The sequence below is a fragment of the Lissotriton helveticus genome, chromosome 7, assembly GCF_964261635.1.
Source record: "Lissotriton helveticus chromosome 7, aLisHel1.1, whole genome shotgun sequence".
Lineage (NCBI taxonomy): Eukaryota > Metazoa > Chordata > Amphibia > Caudata > Salamandridae > Lissotriton > Lissotriton helveticus.
This window is the reverse complement of record NC_136068.1, coordinates 417,329,573-417,353,194: the sequence shown is the minus strand read 5'-3', so window position 1 is coordinate 417,353,194 and position 23,622 is coordinate 417,329,573. Positions and strand designations below refer to the sequence as shown.

The following is a 23,622-nucleotide window of genomic DNA, read 5'->3' as shown; positions in this document are numbered from 1 at the left end:
CCTCTCTGTACCCTCCGGGAGCCCCAAGTCAGCAGAAACCAAAAAACAGTCCTCCCCACCCCTGCGGCCAGCCATCGCTCCTTATGTGCGCTAATGTGGGCGGTGATGTCAGCACGGCCAGCTGGCCAATGGCAAGGCAGCGGGGCAGCCCAGGTATTGGCCCGTGGGCTCCCTCATAAGGGACCAGGCTGGGCACAGGGTCTTCTGACAGCTTCTGTGCAGCGACAACGGTGGGGGTGGTGAGACCTTCCACTCCAGGACCCGGGCACGGCTGGCGTACCATGAGCTGTTGAACGCCAACACATCGTGTTCAAGAGTCGACGTCGACACACTGCCTTTGCGCACCGACGCCGGGTGTCGGGGTGTCCAACTAGGGAAGACGCTCACAAGACTCTCGGAAGAGGGGGGTCGGACTCCTATTTAATTTTACGAAGCAGCGCGTTCAGGTGGGAACATGGACAACGCGCACACCAAGTCCACCGAAGAGTGCCTGGCGTACTTCGGGGTCAATGAGACCACCGGCCTGTCCCCCGACCAGGTGAAGAAGAATTTCGCAAAGTATGGATTCAACGGTGAGTTGGACTGACGGGAATGCATTGGAACCAGGAAGCAGCTCTTCAGAGGGTAGGGAGGAGGCGCCAGGGGTCTTGGAACCATACCCCAACACCCAGAATGGGACAGGGCATATGGATAGCACCCAGGGCCAAAGTGAGAAATTGACATCAGCCAGCCAGGGGAGATAAAAGCCCAGAAAGACAGACATGCTTGGGGGTGAAAGATGGACGGACCAACACGACCGTGAAATATAGTTATTGATGCTTAGAAGAGCCTTTAGTCTGTAATGGGGGAGGAAGGAGCTAAAAAGGGACCACATCACTGAACAGAGGGAGAGGAAGCTCTGAAGGGCCAACTGATCAGGGAAAATACATACATAATCTTAGCATGTCCATTAGATGAAGGAAGGGTCGTGGTCCTAAGCCTTAGGAAAAAAGACGGTGAGGAGATGTCATGTTAGAAGGACACAGAGCCTAAGGAAGGATGTAGAAACTCAAAGAAATCCATACCTCTGAAAGCGAGAGAGAAATGTAGAGAAATCGACAGGCTTGAGGAGGATAAAAAGAAGCTAGGAAGGATTGACAGCCTAACGGGGTTGGGAGGTAGAAGTTTAAACTCCTGTGGGTGAGTTGACACCTCCCACCACACCCACAGGTGAACGAACTGCCTGAAGTAGGGGTACACGTTTGGAAAAACTGAGTTCTGGGGATTTCCAGTGAGGGGATACTTGTAACCTAATTGTCTGGCAGACCCTCTCTGGGTCAGGCCAACAGTCCCAGTGAAAGAGAAATTGCAAATCTCGAATGGACCGTTAGCTCTGGGACGGAGGGAGGGAGAGTCGAGCTTGAATTCACACCGAGGCGAGGGGAGAGAAAAGTCGAAAAGTCCTTTCGACACAGGAGGCCTAAGATATTGTTAGACATAAAGTACATTGTAAAGTAGGCAGAACGGCTGGCGGAGGTCGGGCTAAGGAAAGTGGAGGTGACCCGTGATTGGGAAAAGAGACAAATATTAAAAGAAAGCTCTTTAGCTAGTGTGTGTGTGTGAGAGAGATAGAGATAGTGATATGCACGTCATCGGTTGTAATGCCTTATGCCACGAAGCTTACTTTTTGCTTTCATCCCGATTTCTCATCGCCTGCGTTTTAATTCAGACGTGCAAAAAATGAAAATATATTTTCGGTCATTTTGTTCCAAATGATACGCTGATAAACGTACGATTTAATAAAATGCGCAGAGTGCGCATCGTATGCAGGGCGTGCTAGTTTTCCGAGGCCTGGTTGAGCAGTTTGGCTCCAGTAGATGGCAAATGTGTGCTGCAATCCCTAATAGTAGTGCTGTTGTTTGTGGTTCCAATGCTCCGTGGTAATGCAGCAACACCAGGACGCCATATTGTCTGACACAAGTTCCACTTTGCTCCGAATCCCAGTAGAGGAATTCTAACAAAGTCTATTTTTACAGTGCACAGTGGGATTATAGGTACTGATTGTGCAAAAGATGGGCATGTCATTCAAAGTGGAAAGGCCGGGGAGTTTTATGGGTAGATACAGGAGTGAGTGGCTTACTCAGAAACTGACTTTAAATTGGGCTACAGGGGTGGACAGAGTGTGTACTCTGCTGAGGCAGAACCCATAGGACGGGTATGTGAACGCTTCCCAATCGCACCGCTTGAAATAACCAACATAAATCGACCTGCATAAATGGACGAGTAGCCCTGAACAGGTTGGCCGAGGAAGAAGTATCGTGTTGCAACTGGATTGCCCTCGGGCACTGAAGCCTTCTATGAGAGAATACATTTTGTAAATTAGTCAGACACTATCTGCTAACCTACTTCTCTGATACATTTAACACAGTTGAAATGTTAAGAATTTAGTCCTGGAAGAGGCGGAGTAGTAGTTGTATTATGGGCTATCGAGGAGTTGCAGTGATGCTAGCAGGTGGTGACCCCGGGTACTCCTTGCCAAGGTCTTTTCCCACCCCCCACTTTAAGTCAGAAGGGGAACTATTTAAAGTGTGAATGTGACTCAGGCCAGGGCAGCTGTTCCCTGGTGGGCGCGAGGGCCCTGCTCCCTCCCTTCTGAGAAATCGTATCTCCCTTGGGGGTGGCAGCTCAGCTTTCACCCTCGCCTCAGAAACTGCAGTGTCGGGGAATAGCTGGGGCTAATTCTGGACACAGAGGGTTAAAAGAAATGCCCTCTCTAGCTGTCCATCTGACGAGCCTGTGTCAGAGGCCCATCTCAGTGGGAAACATCCTTTACAACGCAACTTTTACCACGCAGTGCCTTTACGACGCAAATTTTACAACGCAAACCATTACAACGCATTGCGCTGGGGGGCGCTCTAGGATAGGGAATAAGTTTAATTTACTGTCCAACACCTTCCCTAGTGTCCACGGGGACTGGAGTTGGAGTAGTAAATTAAACTATTCACTATCCAGCACCCCAAAGCGCTATGCGTTGCGATGTAAAAACTGCGTTGTAAAAGCATGCGTGGTAAAAGTATGCGTTGTAACGTCATCCATCCATCTCAGTGCATTATGGTGACCGTAGTAGCTGTAGTAGCCCTTTCAATCAGGGCACTGCACTCCTGCCACCAGAATGCATCAAGCAACAGCAGTCTTGTGTGCATGAGTGGGCAGTAGTGAGCCTGCAAGCAATTCCCCCACGAGGGAAACAAACAGGAGATATGACAGGTTGCTCCCCTCACCCCAAACACAATGTACTAGGTTAGAGGTGGACCACGGCATCATGCTGCTTGCCCACTTATGGCAAGGACAGTCGGACAACGGTTAAAGTGATACAAGGATCGAACGAGGTCCCAAGTGCGCCAGAGTACCAGGTTGCCTTCCACTACAACCCGACAAACTTGTGAGAAGGACAGCCGTGGGCCAGAGAGTCAAGAGTCACAGGAAACAGAGCTCTCGCGTTTCCAAGGGATGTATGACATCACAACGCATGCTTTCACAACGCATGCCTTTACAACGCGGTTTTCACAACGCATGCCTTAACAACGCATAGTGCTTTGGGGCGTTGGATAGTGAATAGTTTAATTTACTATTCCAACTCCAGTCCCCGTGGATAGTAGGGAAGGTGTTGGATAGTAAATTAAACCTATTCCCTATCATAGAGCGCCCCCCAGGGCAATGCGTTGTAATGGTTTGCGTTGTAAAAGTTGCATCATAATGGCACTGCGTAGTAAAAGTTGCGTTGTAAAGGATGTCTCCCGTTTCCAAGGTCCATGTTTGAGACGCTCATCCAGGTCAATTTTTCCTTTGGATTCTGGTACCCTTTGACCTTTTGATCCCATTATAACTTCAAAGCAACAAGCACCAGAATGCCAAGAAAACGGACTAAAAGAGCTCCTCAAGTATACAGCCAGGTACCCCGAAACCTCTGTGGGGGAGGGCGCATGCTCTGTACTTGTTAGTGCGGATTGTTATTTCCCTCTTTCCTGCTTTTGTAACTCTCCGGTTGAGGAGTCAAGTCCAGATGCTGCAAATATGCTGCCTCCCGAAGGGACCCATAAAAGTACAAGATGGGGTGCCTGGGTATGTATCATTAGGAGTACGGTGGTCCCTAAGGCCCTAGTGCCTTCTGTTCTATAGGGAGGTCCACAACGGCTACAGCTGGGACAGCTGCAGAATGATTGGCTAAGTAAAATTGGCCGCAGTGAGGATGCTGTCTGGATCATGAGCTTCAAGTGCATCCGCTTTCCCTCCTTCTGAAAAAATGTCTCTGGCGCCGATGAGCCGTCTCTTTGAAGTCATCATGGAGGTCAACGGAAGTAGGGATGCAAACTGGCGCGGGGTGTGGAGTAAGGCAGATGGGAACATCACCAAAATAGGAAAGATCCCCAAGGTGGAGCTGTGCCTGCTTCTTCTTTCTCTGTATCCCCTTGATGGGCTTCTTCAATGACATGGCTGTCTACCAGTCAGTGAAAGGCTGGTCCCCTACCTGTGAACAAGGTTGAAATCAGTCTCTCTTCAGATGTGACTGCAATTCAAATTCCTGTCCCAGACACCCTGGCAGGATCAGCTGCACCTCTGCTCATATCTCTTTTCTAACTGGCCTCCCACTGCTCTGAAGATTTGTTGTATCTTGCCCCCCCCCCCCGGCATATAGCTACACTTAAATATACTCTCCCTCCAAACTTGATCCGATGTGCAGGGCTCTTGAGGTTCATTAATAGGTTTTCCGCCATACTTTCTTACAGTTGTTCTGGGTGTGTCAGGAAGGAGGACTTGAGCCTCTGGTTCTTTGGATATAGATTCCTATCCTGTGCAAACCCGCCAGGTATAATCTCTGAGCTCAAAGCAGAAAGATGGATATTCCTGCTTTACAATGTGCTTTGAAGGTATATTTCTTCACTAGAATGTTAGTTTCCAGAAACAAAGGTCCTCCAGGACATCTAGGTGGGGTGAAAATAGTTATGTGACATAGGTAGCTGGAGGCCTTGAGCCTACTCCAAACAGCACAGGTGAGGCAAGTGGAGAACCAGTCAGCTTTCCATCTCATTAAGATTAATTGTACTAGTACACAAGTATGTCCGAGGACTAGACCAACTCCCATCAACAAAGGATGTTCGGCAATACAGGTGTGTAAAAGGTTCAAGTGCCACCAACCCTAACCAAAACAACAGCGCGATTTAGATAGGGAAGCGCCAGAGGACCAGGATGTTTGCCTCTCCTATCCTAATAATGGTTTTCAGAGGTGTGCCAGAGAACCTTGTAGCATCACATTTAACCCCACCAAAGAAGGGGCTTGCTTGACAGTGGTGAGCCAGAGGACCGGGCAGCCTCACACCTCACCCGATGAAGAAGAGCTTAGGACAGTGGTGGGTTAGAAGAACAGGCAGTCATCAGTCCATCGCTCAAAGAATGGACTGGCCCAAATATCGGGCTGTGCACTCAGGGACCTTGGCCCGTCTCAACAATCGACTGCGATCGATGGAGGTTAGCTTACGACGATATTCTTTTAAATGTATATATTTCTTTACCCAAAATATTTACCTCAATGTGTTAAAGACTGTCTTATAGTGGGATGAGTCTGATAAGAGAAAGTAAAAAAAGGTTTAGCAGTCTGATGGTGAGAGTAAGAGAGAGTCTTGCTGGCTTTGCTGTATTATCCACTGCCTTGATATTAGATTTGTGTCGCTAATATTCTCTCTTTTGCTGTTTTTTTTCCTGCTTGTTGTGGGGCCCTCCATCATATGCTGCAGAGTTGCCAGCTGAAGAAGGTGAGTGCCTATTGTCGGGTAATTAATGGGATCTATAGAGGTTTGAGGTATCTTGGGGACAGGAGAGATCAGTGGCTGTTTTGAGGAGCTGGACTGACAGACCACCACCTTCATTGATACCCACTGAAGTGGTGCTCTCAACAAAAATATTAGAATTACCAATTTTTGAGTGAGGACTGACATTACAGGTCAGAGGGACTGAAGCTCAAGTTTCTTCCCAGTCCTCGGCAGGCCTTGCACGGTGGGATCTTCTACTCTCTGTTGATGGCTGTATCTTTCAAAGGGATGGGTTAAGACTTAACATGTATTTCTACGGTTGGGGATGCCTGTGAATTTTCCAGGATGGGATGAGTTTGTATGCTCCTGTTAGTTTGGAAACAAAACGTGTTTTTTTCTCCAGTGTTGGGGGTTTGGTTGTTGTTTTCTCCTTGGGTGGACATGCGCTGGACATGGTCAAATGCCCTCCCCCCTCAGACTGGTGATGTGCATTTTCTTCTTCATGGTTGGCATGTATGAGCTGTCCAGAGTTGTGGGTGAATGTCTGTTAGTGTCTGTATTTTCTTCAGGGAAGGGTTTTATCTATGCCTGTTCTCTAGCTTGACGGATGTTGAGTGTGTGTCTTCACATTGTTTCTAGTCCTGTTAGTGTTCTGTTGGTTTGGGCTTGTGTGGATATATTTGCAAGGTCTGTTGTTCTCGCTCAGCAGAGACCTGACCCCGCCTCCTCTTTTCTCCTCTCAGGAAAGACCTTGTGGGAGCTGGTGGCAGAACAATTTGAAGACCTGTTGGTGCGAATTTTGTTGCTGGCTGCCTGCATCTCATTTGTAAGTATAACTTCGTACACTTGGGGTGTAGCAGGAGGTATGGGTGCTGCTGTACAGCAGGGGGCTTCCTTAAAGCGTATGTGACCGCAGTGACCAAGGATATGGGAGGAGTGAGGATTTGTGGAACACAGCACAGGGTTTCTTGATAAAGGGGCCCACAAATCCCTAACTGGCTCAGACCCAAAGACTAGCTGTATGACATCAGGGTTCAGTGAGCATGCTTGAGGCTGTTAAGGCACAATCCCTTGTAAATAAGAGGGCGGAGCGAATGTGTTTGTCTGTCCATGCATTATTACCCCACCGTGCACAAGAACCTGCCCCCAGCGTGACTGCCATTCTCGGATACTTATGAATATAGAGCTCTTGAGCACGAAACAAGGCACTTTGTTCTCACTTTCCTTATCTAAGGGCAGAATGCACACGTGAGGGGAAACCTCTCAGCACATCGAGGCCTGCATTCCTTCTGGGGGAGGGGTCTCCGCGCTCTCAGACTAATGCAATCTGGCACCAACCAACAGGCATGCCCATAAGCACATTATATTCTTTGAAGGCCATGACGTTTTTTACATGAGTCTGGTCTTTTGTCAAAAGCTCAATACACACACGTATATTTCCTTTCTCCCTCACACGCCCTCACACATATACTGTCAAATACTCTTAGACTCATCTCACTCACACATCCTCTCACAAACATGCACAAGCTCTCACACAAAGAGGCTCTCGTGTTCTCCCACTTACACATGCTCTGTTACATTCACAAACATATGCTGTCTTCTATACCCTCACAGATACTCTTAGCCTCTTAAACATTGCCCTATACTACATTTGCCCCCTCTCTCCCTTTTAGAAGCCCACACTCACAAGCGATTCGTTATCTCTCTTTCCCACCCGGACTGTCTCTTCTTTCACCTGTTTTCCAGTGTTTCTCACTCTCTCTTCCCTTGATGTCCCTCTCTCGGTCAGCCCGCCGCCCCCCCCCCATTGAAAAAAATCTCCATGGTGTTTGTTGACATATCCATGGCAGGGAGGACAGCTGGGCTCCCTCCGTCACTCAGTGTAACCCTATCTATAGAACGCAGGGGCACACACTGTGTCTGGATGAAGTTCTGGTTTGAGGTTCACTGACAGAGCTGTATTTGGGATCTAGTACTGAAGAGCAGAGGGTGCTGCAGAGCAAGATTGAGGTGCAGTGGCACAGCCGTGATTTTTGGGCCTCACCAGTGTAGCACGAGGAATGTGGGGAATGACAGAGGAACGCCTGCACAGCTCTGTTTGCGCCCTGGTGCTAGAATAGACCGGGATGCTGTGTAGGGTAATGCCGAGGTGCACCACCAGAGCTGGGTTTGCGGTTCAGTGCTGGAGTGTCATGGGGTCTCATTTATGAGGCTGTGCGTCACTTTTACGCCACCGGTGCGTCACTTTTTGTGACGCATCGGCGGCGTAAAACATGCCTCCTGTTGCGCACTATTTACAAAGTGACGCATCTAAGCAGATGCATCACTTTGTAAACCCTTGTGCTGCATTATACCTGCGTCGGGTATAATGTATGCAGAGGGGGCGTTCCCCCGCAAAAAGCCTTGTAGAAGTGACGCAGTGAAATCTATGAGATTTCACTGCGTCACTTCTAGGACACTGTTGCGTCAAAATCTTGCGCCTGCCTCACAGCAGGCATAAGTCTGACGCAAGCCCTTTCACATGGGGCTTTCTCCATGTGAAAGGACGCATTGCTGGAGTTGCGTCACTTTTGTGACACACTCCAGCAATGCGTCACTTTTGCGCTTACAGATACGTCAGAAATACTGACGTATCTGTAACTCCTTGCGCCATGATGCGTCATACTGTAAATATGACGCATCATTGGTGTTGCAAGGAGGGCGCAGTGAAAAGTGACGCATCGCTGGTTTCACGCAGCGATGCGTCACTTTTCATAAATGAGGCTCATGGAGCGCAGTTATCTCAAACATATACATCAGCGTTATTCGGCGCAGCTGCTACATCCACTATAGACTTCTGTCACGCTGAAAGCAAACATTTCTAAATCATTAGGTATGCAACTCCTGCTTTCACAGTTTACTGCAGACTGTGATCGTGTGTAAAAATGATCGCATTATCCAGGAACGGAGGTTTCTCCATCGGCTACCTGTAAGAGATGGTACCTTTGGAACCGAACTGCCTTACACTGACCCAGTACCTCTAACCCAGGGATGCCCAAATTCAAGCCCATGAGGGTTTTTAGAATAACCACTCACTATGTTAATGATTTCCTAAATTGTATGAAAATATATTTAATGTAGATATCCTGAAATTGTGGCATATCTGAATCGCCTGAGTCCACCTTTGACCCACCTACTGTAATGTTTTATTTCCATGTAGGCCCTGCACTGTCCTGTGCCAGTTAAATGTTCCTGATTGCCGTGCATTTCAGATTAAAAGCTCAGAGTGAAATAGGGTTTTTGTTTAAGGGAGAAAAACAACAGTTGCATAATTTCCTTACGTGTAATTGCGCACAATTTTGGGGAAATTATGCAAATCTGCCACTTAGCAAAATCTCAGCATGAAATGCACCCTCTTGTCCATTTTAGATGTGAGGATGCATTTCGTGCTGAAAAAAATAATAGCAAAGAAAACACGAGTACCGCAAACAACAGCCTCTTTTTTTCTTTTCTTGTGCTCCTGCAATAGGATTTTTACCCAAACGGGTTTGAAATGATGCGACATGGCGTACTTGGCAGTTTAGCTCCATGCACCTCTCCTCGTAGGCATTCAGGTTTCTCTTCAATAAAACAAACTTGTCCTATGTACATTGCATACAGATGTATGACGTTACAACGCATACTTTTACATTGCATGCCTTTACAACGCGGTTTTTACATCGCATACCTTTACAACGCATAGCGCTTTGGGGTGCTGGATAGTGAATAGTTTAATTTACTATTCCAACTCCAGTCCCCGTGGGCACTAGGGAAGGTGTTGGACAGTAAATTAAACTTATTCCCTATCCTAGAGCGCCCCCAGCGCAATGCGTTGTAATGGTTTGCGTTGTAAAAGTTGCGTCGTAAAGGCACTGCTTGGTAAAAGTTGCGTTGTAAAGGATGTTTCCCATTGCATACACTTTGTGTCCTTGAAACCCTGCATGAAATGCATTGGCAGAGCTGTCTCGCTGCATAAGCTTTCTCTGTTCCTCCCCTGGACAGGTGCTCGCCTGGTTTGAGGAAGGTGAAGAGACTGTCACAGCTTTCGTAGAGCCTTTCGTCATCCTTCTGATCCTGATCGCCAACGCCGTTGTCGGTGTGTGGCAGGTAAGTGTGCCTGCCAGGTCCCCCTCCGCAAATTCAGATGCCTCCAGCTCCAGCCCACAAAAGACATTGACCCTCTCTTTATGTCGCCCACCTTCTATAGGAAAGGAACGCGGAAGATGCCATTGAGGCCTTGAAGGAGTATGAGCCCGAGATGGGCAAAGTCTACCGCAGTGACAGGAAGTCAGTGCAGAGGATAAAGGCCAGGGAGATCGTGCCCGGAGACATAGTGGAGGTGTCTGGTGAGTGGTGACTTTTTGGCGTGACTTGTGCTTCGCAAGGCGGTTGAATTGGTGTGATGTAGGGTCACCATTCGGCAGGACCCACCTTGGAAGTTAGATTCAGCCCGTTTGCTATTCAGCGTGGAGAGGAAAGCAGGGGATCATGAAATGGGCGGCCATATTGGACCAGGGGTTCAAATTAGAGTTATCCTGGCGTGTCATGTCTGGCTAAATGTGGCTTTCAGGCCTAGGGGATGGCTGTAAAAATAGTGGCATCTGATTCTTGTGAGAGGGCATTAGTGTGCGAACTAGGTCAAGAATAGTGAGAGAGGCCACTGTGACATTCACCGGTGCCACTTCTGTAGCAACCAGAGCACAGGATTGGTGTACACCACCATAAAAAAAGACACACATGGTCACTGTCGTTCAATGTCAGTCCCTAGACCGTGCTAAAAGTGAAAGTTACAAGGAATCACATGCTGGGACTCTCTTTAGACTGCTAAGAAAACAACACAATGGTGACTTGATACTGGTGGGTGTTTCAACTTAGTTCCAACTGCAAATCCAGGGTTTACATGGAATGGAATATAACAAAGATAACTTTTTGGGGGATTGTCTTGGATGTGAGTGGGTTGTTCAGCTTCCAGATATGGCCTGCCTTAAACTTCTCCTTCCCATCCGACTGCCCCAAGAAGAAATCTACAGGTACATGCATCAAAGGATTTTGCGATCGCAAACGGTGCGAATCGAAAAAATCGTCCGTTTGCGATCGCAAAATCCTTTTTTGGAATGCATGAAGGTACAAGGCCCTCGCAATTTAAGAATTCGCAAATATTTGCGAATTCTCAAATTGCGATTGCATTTAAGGAATCGAATTTTGCGATTCCTTAAATGCAATGCATGAAACATTTAAAAATTGTGATTTCGCAATTAAGGGGAGCAAATTACCATGAGGTTGAACCTCATGGTAATTTGCGAAAACTTAGAAAAATTCACTTTTGTGCATTTTTCAAAGTTTCATGTTGTGCCCACACATGCCCTAAGGGCATGTGTGTGCACAACATAGGTGCATAGATTGATTTCAGGGGTGCAACAGGGTGTCCCCTGCACCCTTGAAATCGCAATCTCAATTTGCGATTAGCTAGTTGCGAATCGCAAATTGAGATTATCTTCCCATTCATTCCTATGGGCCTTTTGGCCCATAGGAATCAATGGGAAGGGATTCCTTAATTGCGATTCGCAAATTGTGAATCGCAATTAAGGAAAAATAAGGATTCGCTAAAAAAAATGCGAAATATTGATGCATTGCCGTTTGCGATTCCTTAATTGCGATTTCTTAATTTTCGCAATTAAGGAATAGCAAACGGCAACAATGATGCATGTACCTGCTAGTTCTAGTATTGGTGCATCAAAACATGAACTTCATGCTGCATAGAGAGTCCAAGGCAGGGCCAGGAAGTGGCCAAGGTGAACCAGGCTGGGTGGAGAGCATGAAGGTCTGGCCTGGTGCTTTGGTAAAATGTAACAAAATATCTCAGAAGGGACAACCCAGTACAGTAACCAGCTAAGTGCACTATAATCATAAGAAATACCACAAAGGGACATGCAGAACCGTTCAAAGGTGCTAGCTTACAGAAAACCACAAACTGCACGCATGTCTTCATCCATCACACAGCTAGGCTCTGAGTCGCAAAAACATGATAACCGAATGTCTGTGGTCATCATGCACGACATAGAAACACTTCCCACAAAGGATCAAAACAAAGACAACAGACTTCCAACCACACACTCAAAATGGTGTAATGTGCTACCCATGTAGGCAACTACTTCAGTGCCCCACACACAGGTGTAAAGTGCCATGTAAATGTTGCAATACAGCAAATAGACAGACACGTCGTTTTCTCCTCACCGTGCCCTGTTTTCTGCAGCTCTACGGGTGGTGAGAAAGTGGGGAGGGAAGGGGCCGTGGATCAGAGGTGTCTGAGACAGGCTGCAGCCCTCAGCAGAAGCTGTTTATATCCTAGAAGGAGGAAAGACGAGCCTCTGGCATTCCAGCACCCAGGCTCTCCTGGCTGCTGCACTTGTTCAGTGACAGGTGTCTGCTGGCTTAAGTCTGTCAGGGACAGCCCCCCCCCCTTTCACTCATTCCCGCATGACGTCCCTCTGTTCCTCCCATCACAATCGTCTCCATATTGCCCCTATAAACAAGGTCTTGCCCTCACTCTCCAGCTCTCTTTGCTCCCTTTCACCCCTCTCATTCCCTCTCAAATATCCCTCTCTGTATCCCATTGTCCTTGTTTTTGCTTTCCTCTCCGATTCATACTTCTCAGTGTACCGTGACACTCACCCCCTTTTCCCCTACTTCACTTCTTTTCTATCAGTCCATGTCCCTCCCTTACTCCTCCTTACCATTCAGTCTCTATTACCTCGTCTAAGCTCCCCTTTTCATCTCCATCTTTTTCTGTCCCTGTCCATCTACCCTCATCATTTCCCTCCACCCGCATCTCTCTATCTAGCCTTTGCTTTTCTGTCAAGCATCCATCTCTGCATCCCTCACTTCCTTTCCTTTCTCAGCCTCACGGCCCTGCTTTGTGCCCCGCCTCTCCTTGTACGTATTCTCCCAGGACCCTCACCCATGTGCCCAGTGCGTATTCCCCTGTACAACCTCCCTTTGAATTTGCCCCTTGCTTCCCCGAACGTGACAGGCTGCGCGGGGTCTGAGGTGCGAACTGCGAGCGCTGACACCAGAGCCCTCCCTGGAGGCCGCCGAGGGGCATGGAGAGGGAGAAAAGCCGATGACGCTTAGAGGGCGAAACCAAGGAAGGGTGATGAGGAAAGGAGAGGGAAGGAGCGGGGAAGACCTCAAAGGAAGAGGTTGGTGCGAAAAAGGGAGGCTGATGGTTGAGAATATGGGGAAAATGGCGGAAGGCCATGGCGGCGAAGAAGGGGAGAGAGTAGGAAAGCCGGCGAAGGAGAGGCCGAACCCTGAGTAAGGCGGTCCGAGACTTTTCTCACCATGTAAGGTCACTTCGACGCCTTCGCGTGGCCGGAATCTGATGACACTGGGTAATGAGGACCCTTCCACAGGGCCGGGAGGCAAGGAAGACTGGGGAGGGGGGGGGGGGGGGAGAAGCAGCTGGGACCTGTCTGGACTTCAGGGACACTTAATGCTGGTATTAAAAGACGAGCATCCCAAAGCTGCAGGGTGACCGCTTCGTCTTGCAAAGTGGTGAGCCAAGGGGTAGGATTACTGGACTCTGAGGCGGCCCAGGCAGCACGTCGCCACTACTGAGAAGACGGCCAGACCTATTCAGCCCACGGCCTTACCTACTTGGCACACCAGCCTACCAGTGCCACTGCAGGTGTTCTCCAGGAACACTGGTACCGGATTATTCAGGTGGCAAGGGATGGCTTGACACTTCAAAAAACGTAAACAGGCCTAACGCTGCTGCAAGATAACCCAGTGATATTCCAACTTACCCAACCCGCATGCCCCCTTGTGGTAGAGTTATTAGAGATGGAGAATGCTCAGTTATCTATCTTCAGCTTTACGGATTGGGTCTCAAGGCCAGTACAACAATCAAGGACAACTTCTAGCCTGTATGGAGCTCAGGATGAGGTGGGGTCAGATTGGACCAAGAGCCACAGAGTGACTCAACCTCCAGTGCTTTTCAGTGGCAGAATGAGTGACAGGTTACTTTTTAGGCTCTTGATTGAGAAATCTTCCCCCAAACCAGTGTCCTGGGGACAATAACTGGTGTAACACAGGCAGCAGCCCCGCGGTGCGGGGCTCCCTCAAGCTCCAGGGCCCCCCTGAGCGGGAAACATACTTTACAACGCAACTTTTACCACGCAGTGCTTTTACATCGCAACTTTTACAACGCAAAGCATTACAACGCATTGCGCTGGGGGGCGCTCTAGGATAGGGAATAGATTTAATTTACTATCCAACACCTTCCCTAGTGTCCACGGGGACTGGAGTTGGAATAGTAAATTAAACTATTCACTATCCAGCACCCAAAAGCGCTATGCGTTGTAATGGTATGCGTTGTAAAAACTGCGATGTAAAAGCATGCGATGTAAAAGCATGCGTTGTAATGTCATACATCCCCCCTGAGCACAATACTCTTGCTGGAGAGCTCTTGATTGAGTCCGGAGGGGGCCCCTCCGCGTACCTTGCAGGGGGGGCTCGTGTCGTTACACCAGTGTAATCAAACACAGTGTACATATTTTTTTGGGGGAGGGTGTTTTGGAGAAGCCCCTCTTCCTGTATTTACAGATAGATTTTTCGAAGATATAAGGGAATGTGTAAGGAGGATGGCTAAGATGTATTAATGGAGCTCTTTGCCTAAGGTCCGTCTTTATCAAGGAAATATTTTGCCATCAGAGATATATCCTGTCTTACATCTCTTTAGGCACTGCCTCAATCCTCAAAAAGAGGCAGCCTGGCCAGGGGTAAAATAGTGACTTCACCCTTACAGCTTTTCTCCAGCACCTATGGGAAAAGTTGAGCTGCCCTTTTCCCTTTACACTCACTCCATTCCGTTTTCGTACTACTTGTAACCCAGGGGTGCCCCTAGTGTGAAGCTGAATAGTTGTCACTACCCCATCTACCCACCGCCTTAGCCATAAATCAATTTCTAGCTTTCCTTGAGACAGGGTATGGAGCCCTCCAAAATTCATAAGTAAGAAAGGTGCCAACTGGAGCTGGAGGAGGACTATAAATAAAGCCAGGGGAACTCTATCCTGGGTGGATAAGTTTTCAGGTTGCCATGTGATAGACACATCTCCTTCCCATGCTGAGCCACAGGCGGGCTGGCCTATTGAGAAATCAGACATTCAGGTCTCATGCCAAACCCAGCCTGAGGTGTGCTGAAGACTAAGGGGCATATTATCAAGAACGGCGTTAAAATTATCGCCGGTTTAGCGTCAGAAAACGGCCGCTAAAGCAGCGATAATGGGCTTGATAATATGCCCTGGAGAATTCCCATAGAAGCCCATGTTCACACCAGAACATGGACTTCTATTGGAATTCACAAGGGCATAGTATCAAGCCCATTATCGCCGCTTTAGCGGCAGTTTTCTGCCGCTAAACGGGCGATAATTTTTAACGCCGTTCTTGATAATAATTGACAGTTGTAGATAGGGAAAATTGACTGTTTGACTGGACTTTACTGTTCCCAGTTCTGTTCTTTTGCCTTCACTTTCTTGGGGTTGGACTCAAATTGGGTTAATTGCAGCCAAGACAGAGAAGAAGGCCATGGCTCAGGTGAGGTGACAATGATGCATGTTTGATACCAGTGCTACAGTTTTGATGCAGTGGCAGCGCGTTTTACAACAACCGTGCAGGTCTGTTAAGAGTGGTACCTTTTGTGGTTATAGACTCTGAATGGAATAGCGCTGGTCTCGGTTTAAAACACAGTAGTCAGGTTTGAGACCCATGGGACAAGAGATGATTATCTGGAGCATACAGTCGTTGCCCATTTAGGCTGCAACTACTTCCCGGGACATGCGTCCCAGATCTTGTTTTGATAGAAAGGTCTTTCTCTCTCTGAAACACCTCACTTGAAGCATTTCAACCACTACTATAATGTAAGGCTCAGAGGTTGCAGGAGAACCGAGAACAACACCCAAACTCTTAGGCAACAGATTTTATCTCTTTGCTGAGGCATTATCTCTGCTAATCCTTATACACCCCTACACTGAGATAGGGAACAGGGAGGGGTAGATGTTCATATTAGATGTGCCTAGTGTGGTGGACAGTGTCTGAGGCTAGGCAAACCCTAGCTAATAAATAGCAGAGCAAGCCTGTCGTGCCCTCTGCTTGCAGGAATGTTGTGCTTCAGAAGCCTGACATCAGTTAAGTGTTGCTGCCCCTTGTAGGCTTCTTTACTCTGATAACTAGAAAAGGGATTCTTAGTACAGTTCATTAAAAAAGTTCTAGGTCACTGAGGTGTCTGATGTCCCAGGGTCAAAGGCTGGAATTCAAGCACCGATTAACCAGGTGAGGGGAGACTTAATTAAGGTAACTTATAAAATCAGAAAGCATTGTGTTGCCTCTCAGGTTTTGTTTGTGCCTCACTCTGTCTCCTTATGTAACTCATTCCCTTTTTATTGTCACTTCCCTCTCTCACTCTAACTCCCCCTGTATCCAATCTCTTCCTCATGCCCTATCTGTCTCATAAACAATACATGCCACATTTACACCCTCACTCTCTTTCTTATTTCGCACCTCTTATCAAAACCTCTCTCCATGTTCTTGTCTTGTTCACTCCTGTTTTTTTCCTTTAATTCTTTCCACAGTGGGTGATAAAGTCCCAGCTGACATCCGGCTCATCAGCATCAAATCCACCACCTTGCGTATTGACCAGTCCATCTTGACGGGTAAGTAACCGGTCCCAGCACGGACATCTCCACATGGGGGCACAGAAGCGGACTGGCTCTTAGGGACACAAGGAGATTTCGCAAGTCTTGTTGCTCTGAGATGTGGATAGGACTGGACCATCCCAGTGACTTCCCTGTTCCTATCATTCAATTCGAGAAACATTCTCCTGAAGACCCTGTAGGCCTGCACCTCTGGGAGTTATGGGATGTGGACCGAGTTCTTGTTTGAAGTTAAGATGGTATTACGTTCGCCCACTCACCACTTTAACAACCTCTCTTCCCTTCATCATTTGTCTCACTCCAGGTGAGTCCGTCTCTGTCATCAAGCACACAGAAGCTGTCCCTGATCTCCGGGCTGTCAACCAGGACAAGAAGAATATGCTCTTCTCGGTAAGTACTGGTCTGCCTGGAGCCTCTCTCGTGGCCACTCTTCCAAGGCCTCACCACAGTACACAGGGACTCTCTATCTCCTGAGCATATCCAGTAACTCTCCAGTCTGGTCAGGATTTTTCCTGGTACTAGCAATCAAATCAGTACATTGATCCCTCCCTGATCTCTGTCAGTCCATTCATGATCTCAGTTGTTTTTCTTTGGCTGTACCTGGAAATCTTTGGCTCTAAGCACTGTTGTAGCTTTCACTGGAAAGGCTTCAGTCCTGAAAGAGATTCAGGCCCCTATCACTGTCACTGGCTCACAGAGAGAAGTCATTATTTCCCCAGGTTCGGTAGCATAACTTGAATGCCATGAGCTCCAGTGCAAGGTGGAAAAGGCCTCCTTCGGATGCTGTTGAGGTACTAAAATGACAGCAAACATCAGGGTTTAATGGGCCCCTCTTGACCCCAGTGTCCAATGGTAGCTAACCCCTGTCCTCAGATGTGAGGCATCTCCTGCTTATTTTGCCATCTGGCTTGACTGCATGTGTGATTCTTACTCATAGGGTACCAACGTGGCCGCTGGCAAGGCCATCGGTGTTGTGATTGCCACTGGTGTCAGTACTGAGATCGGCAAAATCCGTGACCAGATGGCTGCCACAGAGCAAGAGAAGACCCCACTGCAGGCGAAGTTGGACGAGTTCGGAGAGCAGCTATCTAAGGTCATCTCCCTCATCTGTGTGGCCGTATGGATGATCAACATTGGACACTTCAACGATCCCATCCATGGTGGCTCCTGGTTCCGCGGTGCTGTCTATTACTTCAAGATTGCTGTCGCTCTGGCTGTGGCTGCAATTCCCGAAGGTGAGTGCTTTAGTTCCAGGAGAAACTTGTGTCTCTGAACCAGTCATTGGATGTAGCCCCAAAAGACCCATACGCAAGTGCTGAAATGTCCCTGAATGAATAGTGCTCCACATAGTTATTATTCCCAAGTTGTATAAGAAGCAGTCACCTTCCTCAGGTTGGCGTAAGTAGAGGCATCAGGACACACCTGGAACACTGTCCTTTTAGTGTATCTTGTTCACTCAGCGTGGTTTAGCTGATATTAGGCCAGGGCTAGATGGTATGAATCATGTGGTAAAGGCCAAAGATAGTATTCTATTGGTTACTTGAGTAGAATGGCTGGTGCAAACCAATGGGTTAGATTCTCATTTACTTTAGAAACTAGTATTTCTTGCAGGGACTACTTTTCTACCGATTAGCTAACTTGTCTGTCCCAGCAGTGTTAAATCACACAGAAGAGATAATGGAGGGTGTACTATTAGTATGAATTACTGATAAAGAACATAGGGGTAAACTCGCAAACACGCCCTTTCATGGCACGTGGGTGGCACTAGCACCATGTTCAATACTGCCACTAGCATTCACTTGTAGAAGGGAGCAGTAATCCCTCGTTGAAGGATTGTAGTCCCTTGAGACAAGTTTAAAATATAAGTTCATTTGCATTCTTTTTCTTTTAAGCTGACTCTTAATGAGACATTGTAGGTAATTTCAGTGTCTTACTCCTCCAGGTCTGCCTGCTGTCATCACCACCTGCCTAGCTCTGGGAACCCGACGTATGGCTAAGAAGAACGCCATTGTGAGAAGCCTGCCTTCTGTGGAGACCCTGGGGTGCACCTCTGTCATCTGCTCCGACAAGACTGGTACTCTGACCACCAACCAGATGTCCGTCTGCAGGGTAAGAGGAGCCAAGTTACTCTGTGTACCCCTTAAATTCCCGTCTGTAAATCAACACTAGGCCTAGAGCAGCATAGCCCATAACCCGGTGCTTATATCTACTCCAGACTCTCATGGACGGACCCCAAGAGTACGGACCACAACCTGAAGCAGAGTTCAAACAGGATTGTTAGGGCAAGGTTGGTTTTCTACACTCTTTGTGGAAAAAATCCAATCACACACTGAATCCTTTTGTAGGTTATTTATAGTGGTGTTGTCACTATCCGTGATAGTGAGTGAACGGAACAGTCAACTCGTGTTTCACCCCTTTACACGGCCATTCGGCCTGGGGCTTCTTCAGGGCGGTTAGTAGAAATAGTGTTTAGATCAGGATCTCCACAAAGTGGTCTCCACTTTGACTGAGCACATTATCGACAGCGCATTATGCCTGAATATTAGAGAATCCCAAGAATCGAATCGACCAATTTCATCCTGATCTATACAATACTATACTGATCTATACGCAAATTATATGTTCAAGCCAGTATTTGTTTCAGAATCTCTGTAGACTGGTTCCTGCTTCCGAATACCTGCATTTTAACAGCTCTCCTAAAAAGATTATTCCCATCCGACTGCAAGCTATAAACACAAGGTAGAAATGCCCAATTGGTGGTGTCCAGTTGCCTTGCAACTGGCATTCAATGCATACCTTACTTGTACCCAGCCAGCACTCACCAAATAGTCCACTGGCACTCATGTAATGAATACTCCTGGACACTTGAAGATCTTGATTGTAGTGAAGCTTATTCGGCAGCAAACCCTGCGACATCCAAAGCCAGGCACCACAAGCAACTGTCAAAACCACAGACTAAAAACAACCAACATAGAACACACTAGTCATATGCTAATACATAGCTACCAATCTAATACATGGCTAACATTCCTTCAAAGCTATGACTAACATCCCTGAAAGCCTATAACCTAACGCCCTACCCATGTATTCTTCAAGTACGTCACTAATATCCAACTGGTGCTCAACAGCTATACATCCATGCACCAAACTGGTGCCTGAAACATCAGTGCAATGCATCACAATCAATGCCCTTCAGTACATCCATATACAACTGGAAACCAAAAGGCAATGTTTGAACAGTCTGCACAACCTGCCCACCATCAGATTCCATACCAAGCTTTGAGAGCCCAGGTCTCCCTGATTACTGGCTCTGACACGTCATGTCTTCTCTGCAGATGTTCATTCTGGATAAAGTTGACGGAGATGTCTGCACCCTGAACGAATTCAGCATCACTGGCTCCACATATGCACCAGAGGGAGAGGTGTAAGTACTGCTGCCTGAGTTCTTCTGTTACACTTTGTCTCTCTGCTTCTTGCTATTCTTTGGTGCTTCTTCTCTGTTCCTCGTTGATTTACTCTCCAACCTTTAGTGCTTTTATCCTGTCCCTTGGTGCTTTACTCTTTGCCTTAAATCGCCTGTCACTAACCTCTTTTCCACTCTTTGGGGGATATTTACAAAACAAATGTTAGTGCGCTGTGTTTCACCAAAATAGGTAACACTGCGACTTTTCTAAGACGCAGCTATGCGCCATATTTACAAAAAAAACGGCACACCCCTCTGTTACTGTAGCACTGGTAATAATAAAGCTGCCTAGCGCCAGAGCAGGCACCCTTGCGCCATGTTGCAAGGGGGCCTACCCTGCAGGGGTGATTGTTTATGCGGTCAAGGGGGCCTACGCTGCAGGGGTGATTGTTTATGCGCGCAAGGGGCCTACGCTGCAGGGGTGATTGTTTATGCGCATGTAGGGACACTTTCCTGCACATAAACAATCAATAATAGCCAATTGCTCTTTCTATGTGTGCTGCAGAATGCAGCACACATGGAAAGAGCAAAAAAACTAGGAGAAATATTTTCTCATTGTATTGCCAGTCTAAGACCAGGCATTCCTTGGTCTTAGTTTTTGGCGCTGCCCCAAGCTTGTAAATATGGGGTTGCGTCAAAAAGCAATTGGTGTTGCGGCAGAACGCCCACTGCGACACCCACTGCAACACCCACTGAATGCCCCTTTCACGCTAAGTGAAGCGTTAAAAGTGGCTTATTTACAAGGCGGCGTTAAGCCACGTTAAGGAGAAGGGGTTATCGCCACCACAAGGTTGCTAAAAGTGACATTCTGGTGGTGATATCTCCTAGTAAATATGCCCCTTTGTTTCTCTGTTCTTTCTCTCTACATCTCCTTGAGATTTTCTTTATATTTGTTAGTGCTTTTCACTTTATTCCTCAATGTTTTTGATCTTTCCTTTGTTTTTTCACAAATGTCTAGGTCATGATTTTCTCTATTTACATTGCTCTGCCATCTCTGTTGCTTAATGTTTTTCTCTGCCTTTTTCTAACTGTTAGATAGTACATTTCCCTTTCTGTTTCTCAATATTTTTCTAATTATTTTGTATTTTCTCTTTCTTCACTAACTTTCCTCTTATGCTCATCGCTCTATGTTTTGCTTTTTTTATTTTTAGCACCGACGTATGCACTTTTCTTCCTCTATTCTTTCTTGTATGTATCTTTTTATGATCTTGTATGCTTTTATCTCTAGTTTCAGTTTATTTTTCTGATACTCACTGTTCTTGTGTCGCTTGACATATCTGCTATTCTCTCTGTTGCTATGAGCTCTTTTCTTTCTACTCGTACACCTCTGTTCCCATTGCTTTATTCACTGTTTTCTCATTGCTTTACTCACGCAGATCCTCTGTCCATCTTTATCTCTTTGCTGGTCCTCTTTTCTCTCTGCTCTGTAGTGATTTTTACACCATACCTCTGCAGTCTTCTGTCTGTTCTTAATTGCTCTATCTCTTCCTCAGTGCTTATTTCTCACTTCCTCTCCCTTTCCCTTGCTCCAATTTTTCTATTCTTCCTCAGTCTGAAGAACGATAAGTCAGTGAACAGCGGTCAGTATGATGGTTTAGTTGAATTGGCCACTATCTGTGCTCTGTGCAACGATTCCTCCCTGGATTTCAATGAGGTAAAAAGAAACGGTGTGCTTTTCTCTGTGCTCTTAAATGCTCCTTATCCTACCTTGCTATCTCCTTCCTTGAGACATGCTCAGATTATATGCATCTTTATTTTAGGGGCTGAATACAGGCCGTGTTATCATACCTCCAAGGTGTGCACTGTTATTCCTCATTTTGAGCTCTGTGACTGCCAGAATGTCTAGGCACTCATATGCCGAACACATTTCCATTGTTTGCAAAGACCATCAAAAACATTGGAGGAACACATCCCTTGATGTTTGCTCATTGCATATATTTATACATAGTCCATCAGGGCATGCTAGGTACAACTTTTTTGCTTGTTTATATTTTCCAATAGGACAGTCATGGGGTTTAATAGTACGGCTACACTTTTTGTGTTGTGTGAGATCAAGCACATGGCTTCTTGTCAGCTGGTTACTACACGTGTAATATCAGACTGAAGAAGTGATATAAGTGACTAGCACTATGTGTGCGATATCTGGCCAGAAAAATGATCCGACTCATGATCTTATGTCAGATGACGACTATTATTACAATATCTGTCTTGAGAAGTACAAGAGCAAAGAAGTGATGGAGAATGGTGTGATATGAGACAGGTACTAAGTGCTATATACCAGGCTCAGCAAATAGTAGTATTTTTTTGTAATATGAGAAGGGAACTTCAAAGCATATGTGATAGCTTTGTTTGTTTATGTACTTATTGGTGCATTTTTATGTAACCATCATTTATGTTTCACCACTGTATCTAGCAAAAATGGTAGTACAAAAGGTCCTTTTGACCCAGGACCTTTTTACCCTTTAAAATGAAAGGAAATTATTTTTTTATTGCACAATTACTTAAAATCATTTGCAATATTTCCTGAATAAATAAAACAATGGTTAAAATTCGTTAGAAATATGAACAATGCCTGTTCTTCCAAAGGGGCTTTTGCATGTGTGACTCCCATACAAATATCTCTTCGCAGCCGTTTGTTTAAAAGTTAGTGTTGGTTCCCAGTCTTGATGCCCCCAGGATGCAAGAAAGAAAAAGGCTGGTAGCATCCATTTGTACCACCGTATTATCTAACAGACTCGAAGCTTATGGTGCCAGTGTGCCTTTAATATCATAATGAAGATTGTGTTGTAGCTGCCTGACAGGACTCTTCACTACGTGCTTATTTGTCGTTCGTGCTATGCCCAGTTGTATCATCAAGCCCTTCTTGTTCAGATAGCCGGCCACGCACCTCTGCCATATATTTCCCAAATTTGCCCAGTTCCATTGGTGTGGTGCTAGATGACAAGGCAGATCCTGCTTCTTTGTATGTCCAGACACCTTTAGAGAGACACATGTTTTTTTACATTTTTTTTCTCTTCTAATATCTTTATTAGTTTGAGAGAAAAAATATAAGCAAATAAAATACCATAATAAGCAATAAAACCAAAAAGAGAGTTACACAATAAATAAATAGATAAATAAGCATTCATCAGTATTGATATAATCAATGTCATATATATCACCGATATATCAATTAATATGGTGGAAAAAGCAATAAAGAAGCAATACGAGAGAATCAGTTGTATCACTTGTATAAATCAATCAGCAAGATAAAGAGAGAAAAGAAGAAAAAAGAGAGAAGAAAGTATCGAGGAAGAGAAGTAAAAATAACAAACAAGAGAGAGAGAGAGAGAGAGAGACATTGGTTTTAACAGCTTTCGACTTTGCAGTAGCAGACCTGGGCAACAAAACACCAGATGCAGCAGGGACTCTTCTTTGTACTTGCAAATTATGCATTTGGTTGTATGGGCCAGACATTTTCATCCAGTATTTAGCTCTTTCACTGGCAGGGACAGAAGCCTTGCCCATTGAATGTCATTTAAGCAGTACCTTCCCAGTGCTTGGTTCAGATATGGCTGTATTCTATGTTCCTCATATGATGTAATTAATGCAGGCTGGTTGCCCCTGGTTAAGTAGTGGAGTATATCTGCTTCTCTTGTTAGTTGCT

At 46.4% G+C, this 23,622-nt stretch overlaps 1 protein-coding gene across 2 annotated transcripts in view; it reads left to right on the top strand.

Annotated features, from left to right (window-relative positions):
- Positions 1-204: 204 nt before the first annotated feature.
- Positions 205-23,622, top strand: part of ATP2A1 (ATPase sarcoplasmic/endoplasmic reticulum Ca2+ transporting 1) — a 48,471-nt gene continuing 25,053 nt past the window's right edge. The window contains exons 1-11 of one of the 2 annotated variants that reach the window (XM_078652308.1): positions 205-572; positions 5,772-5,789; positions 6,530-6,612; positions 9,807-9,911; positions 10,012-10,150; positions 16,433-16,513; positions 16,818-16,903; positions 17,451-17,748; positions 18,456-18,622; positions 19,849-19,937; positions 21,528-21,630. In XM_078652308.1, the coding sequence (XP_078508434.1) occupies positions 455-572; positions 5,772-5,789; positions 6,530-6,612; positions 9,807-9,911; positions 10,012-10,150; positions 16,433-16,513; positions 16,818-16,903; positions 17,451-17,748; positions 18,456-18,622; positions 19,849-19,937; positions 21,528-21,630 (1,287 nt within the window). In that variant the 5' untranslated portion in view covers positions 205-454. The remainder of the gene's footprint in view (positions 573-5,771; positions 5,790-6,529; positions 6,613-9,806; positions 9,912-10,011; positions 10,151-16,432; positions 16,514-16,817; positions 16,904-17,450; positions 17,749-18,455; positions 18,623-19,848; positions 19,938-21,527; positions 21,631-23,622) is intronic. The other variant, XM_078652309.1, reaches the window with a different exon arrangement.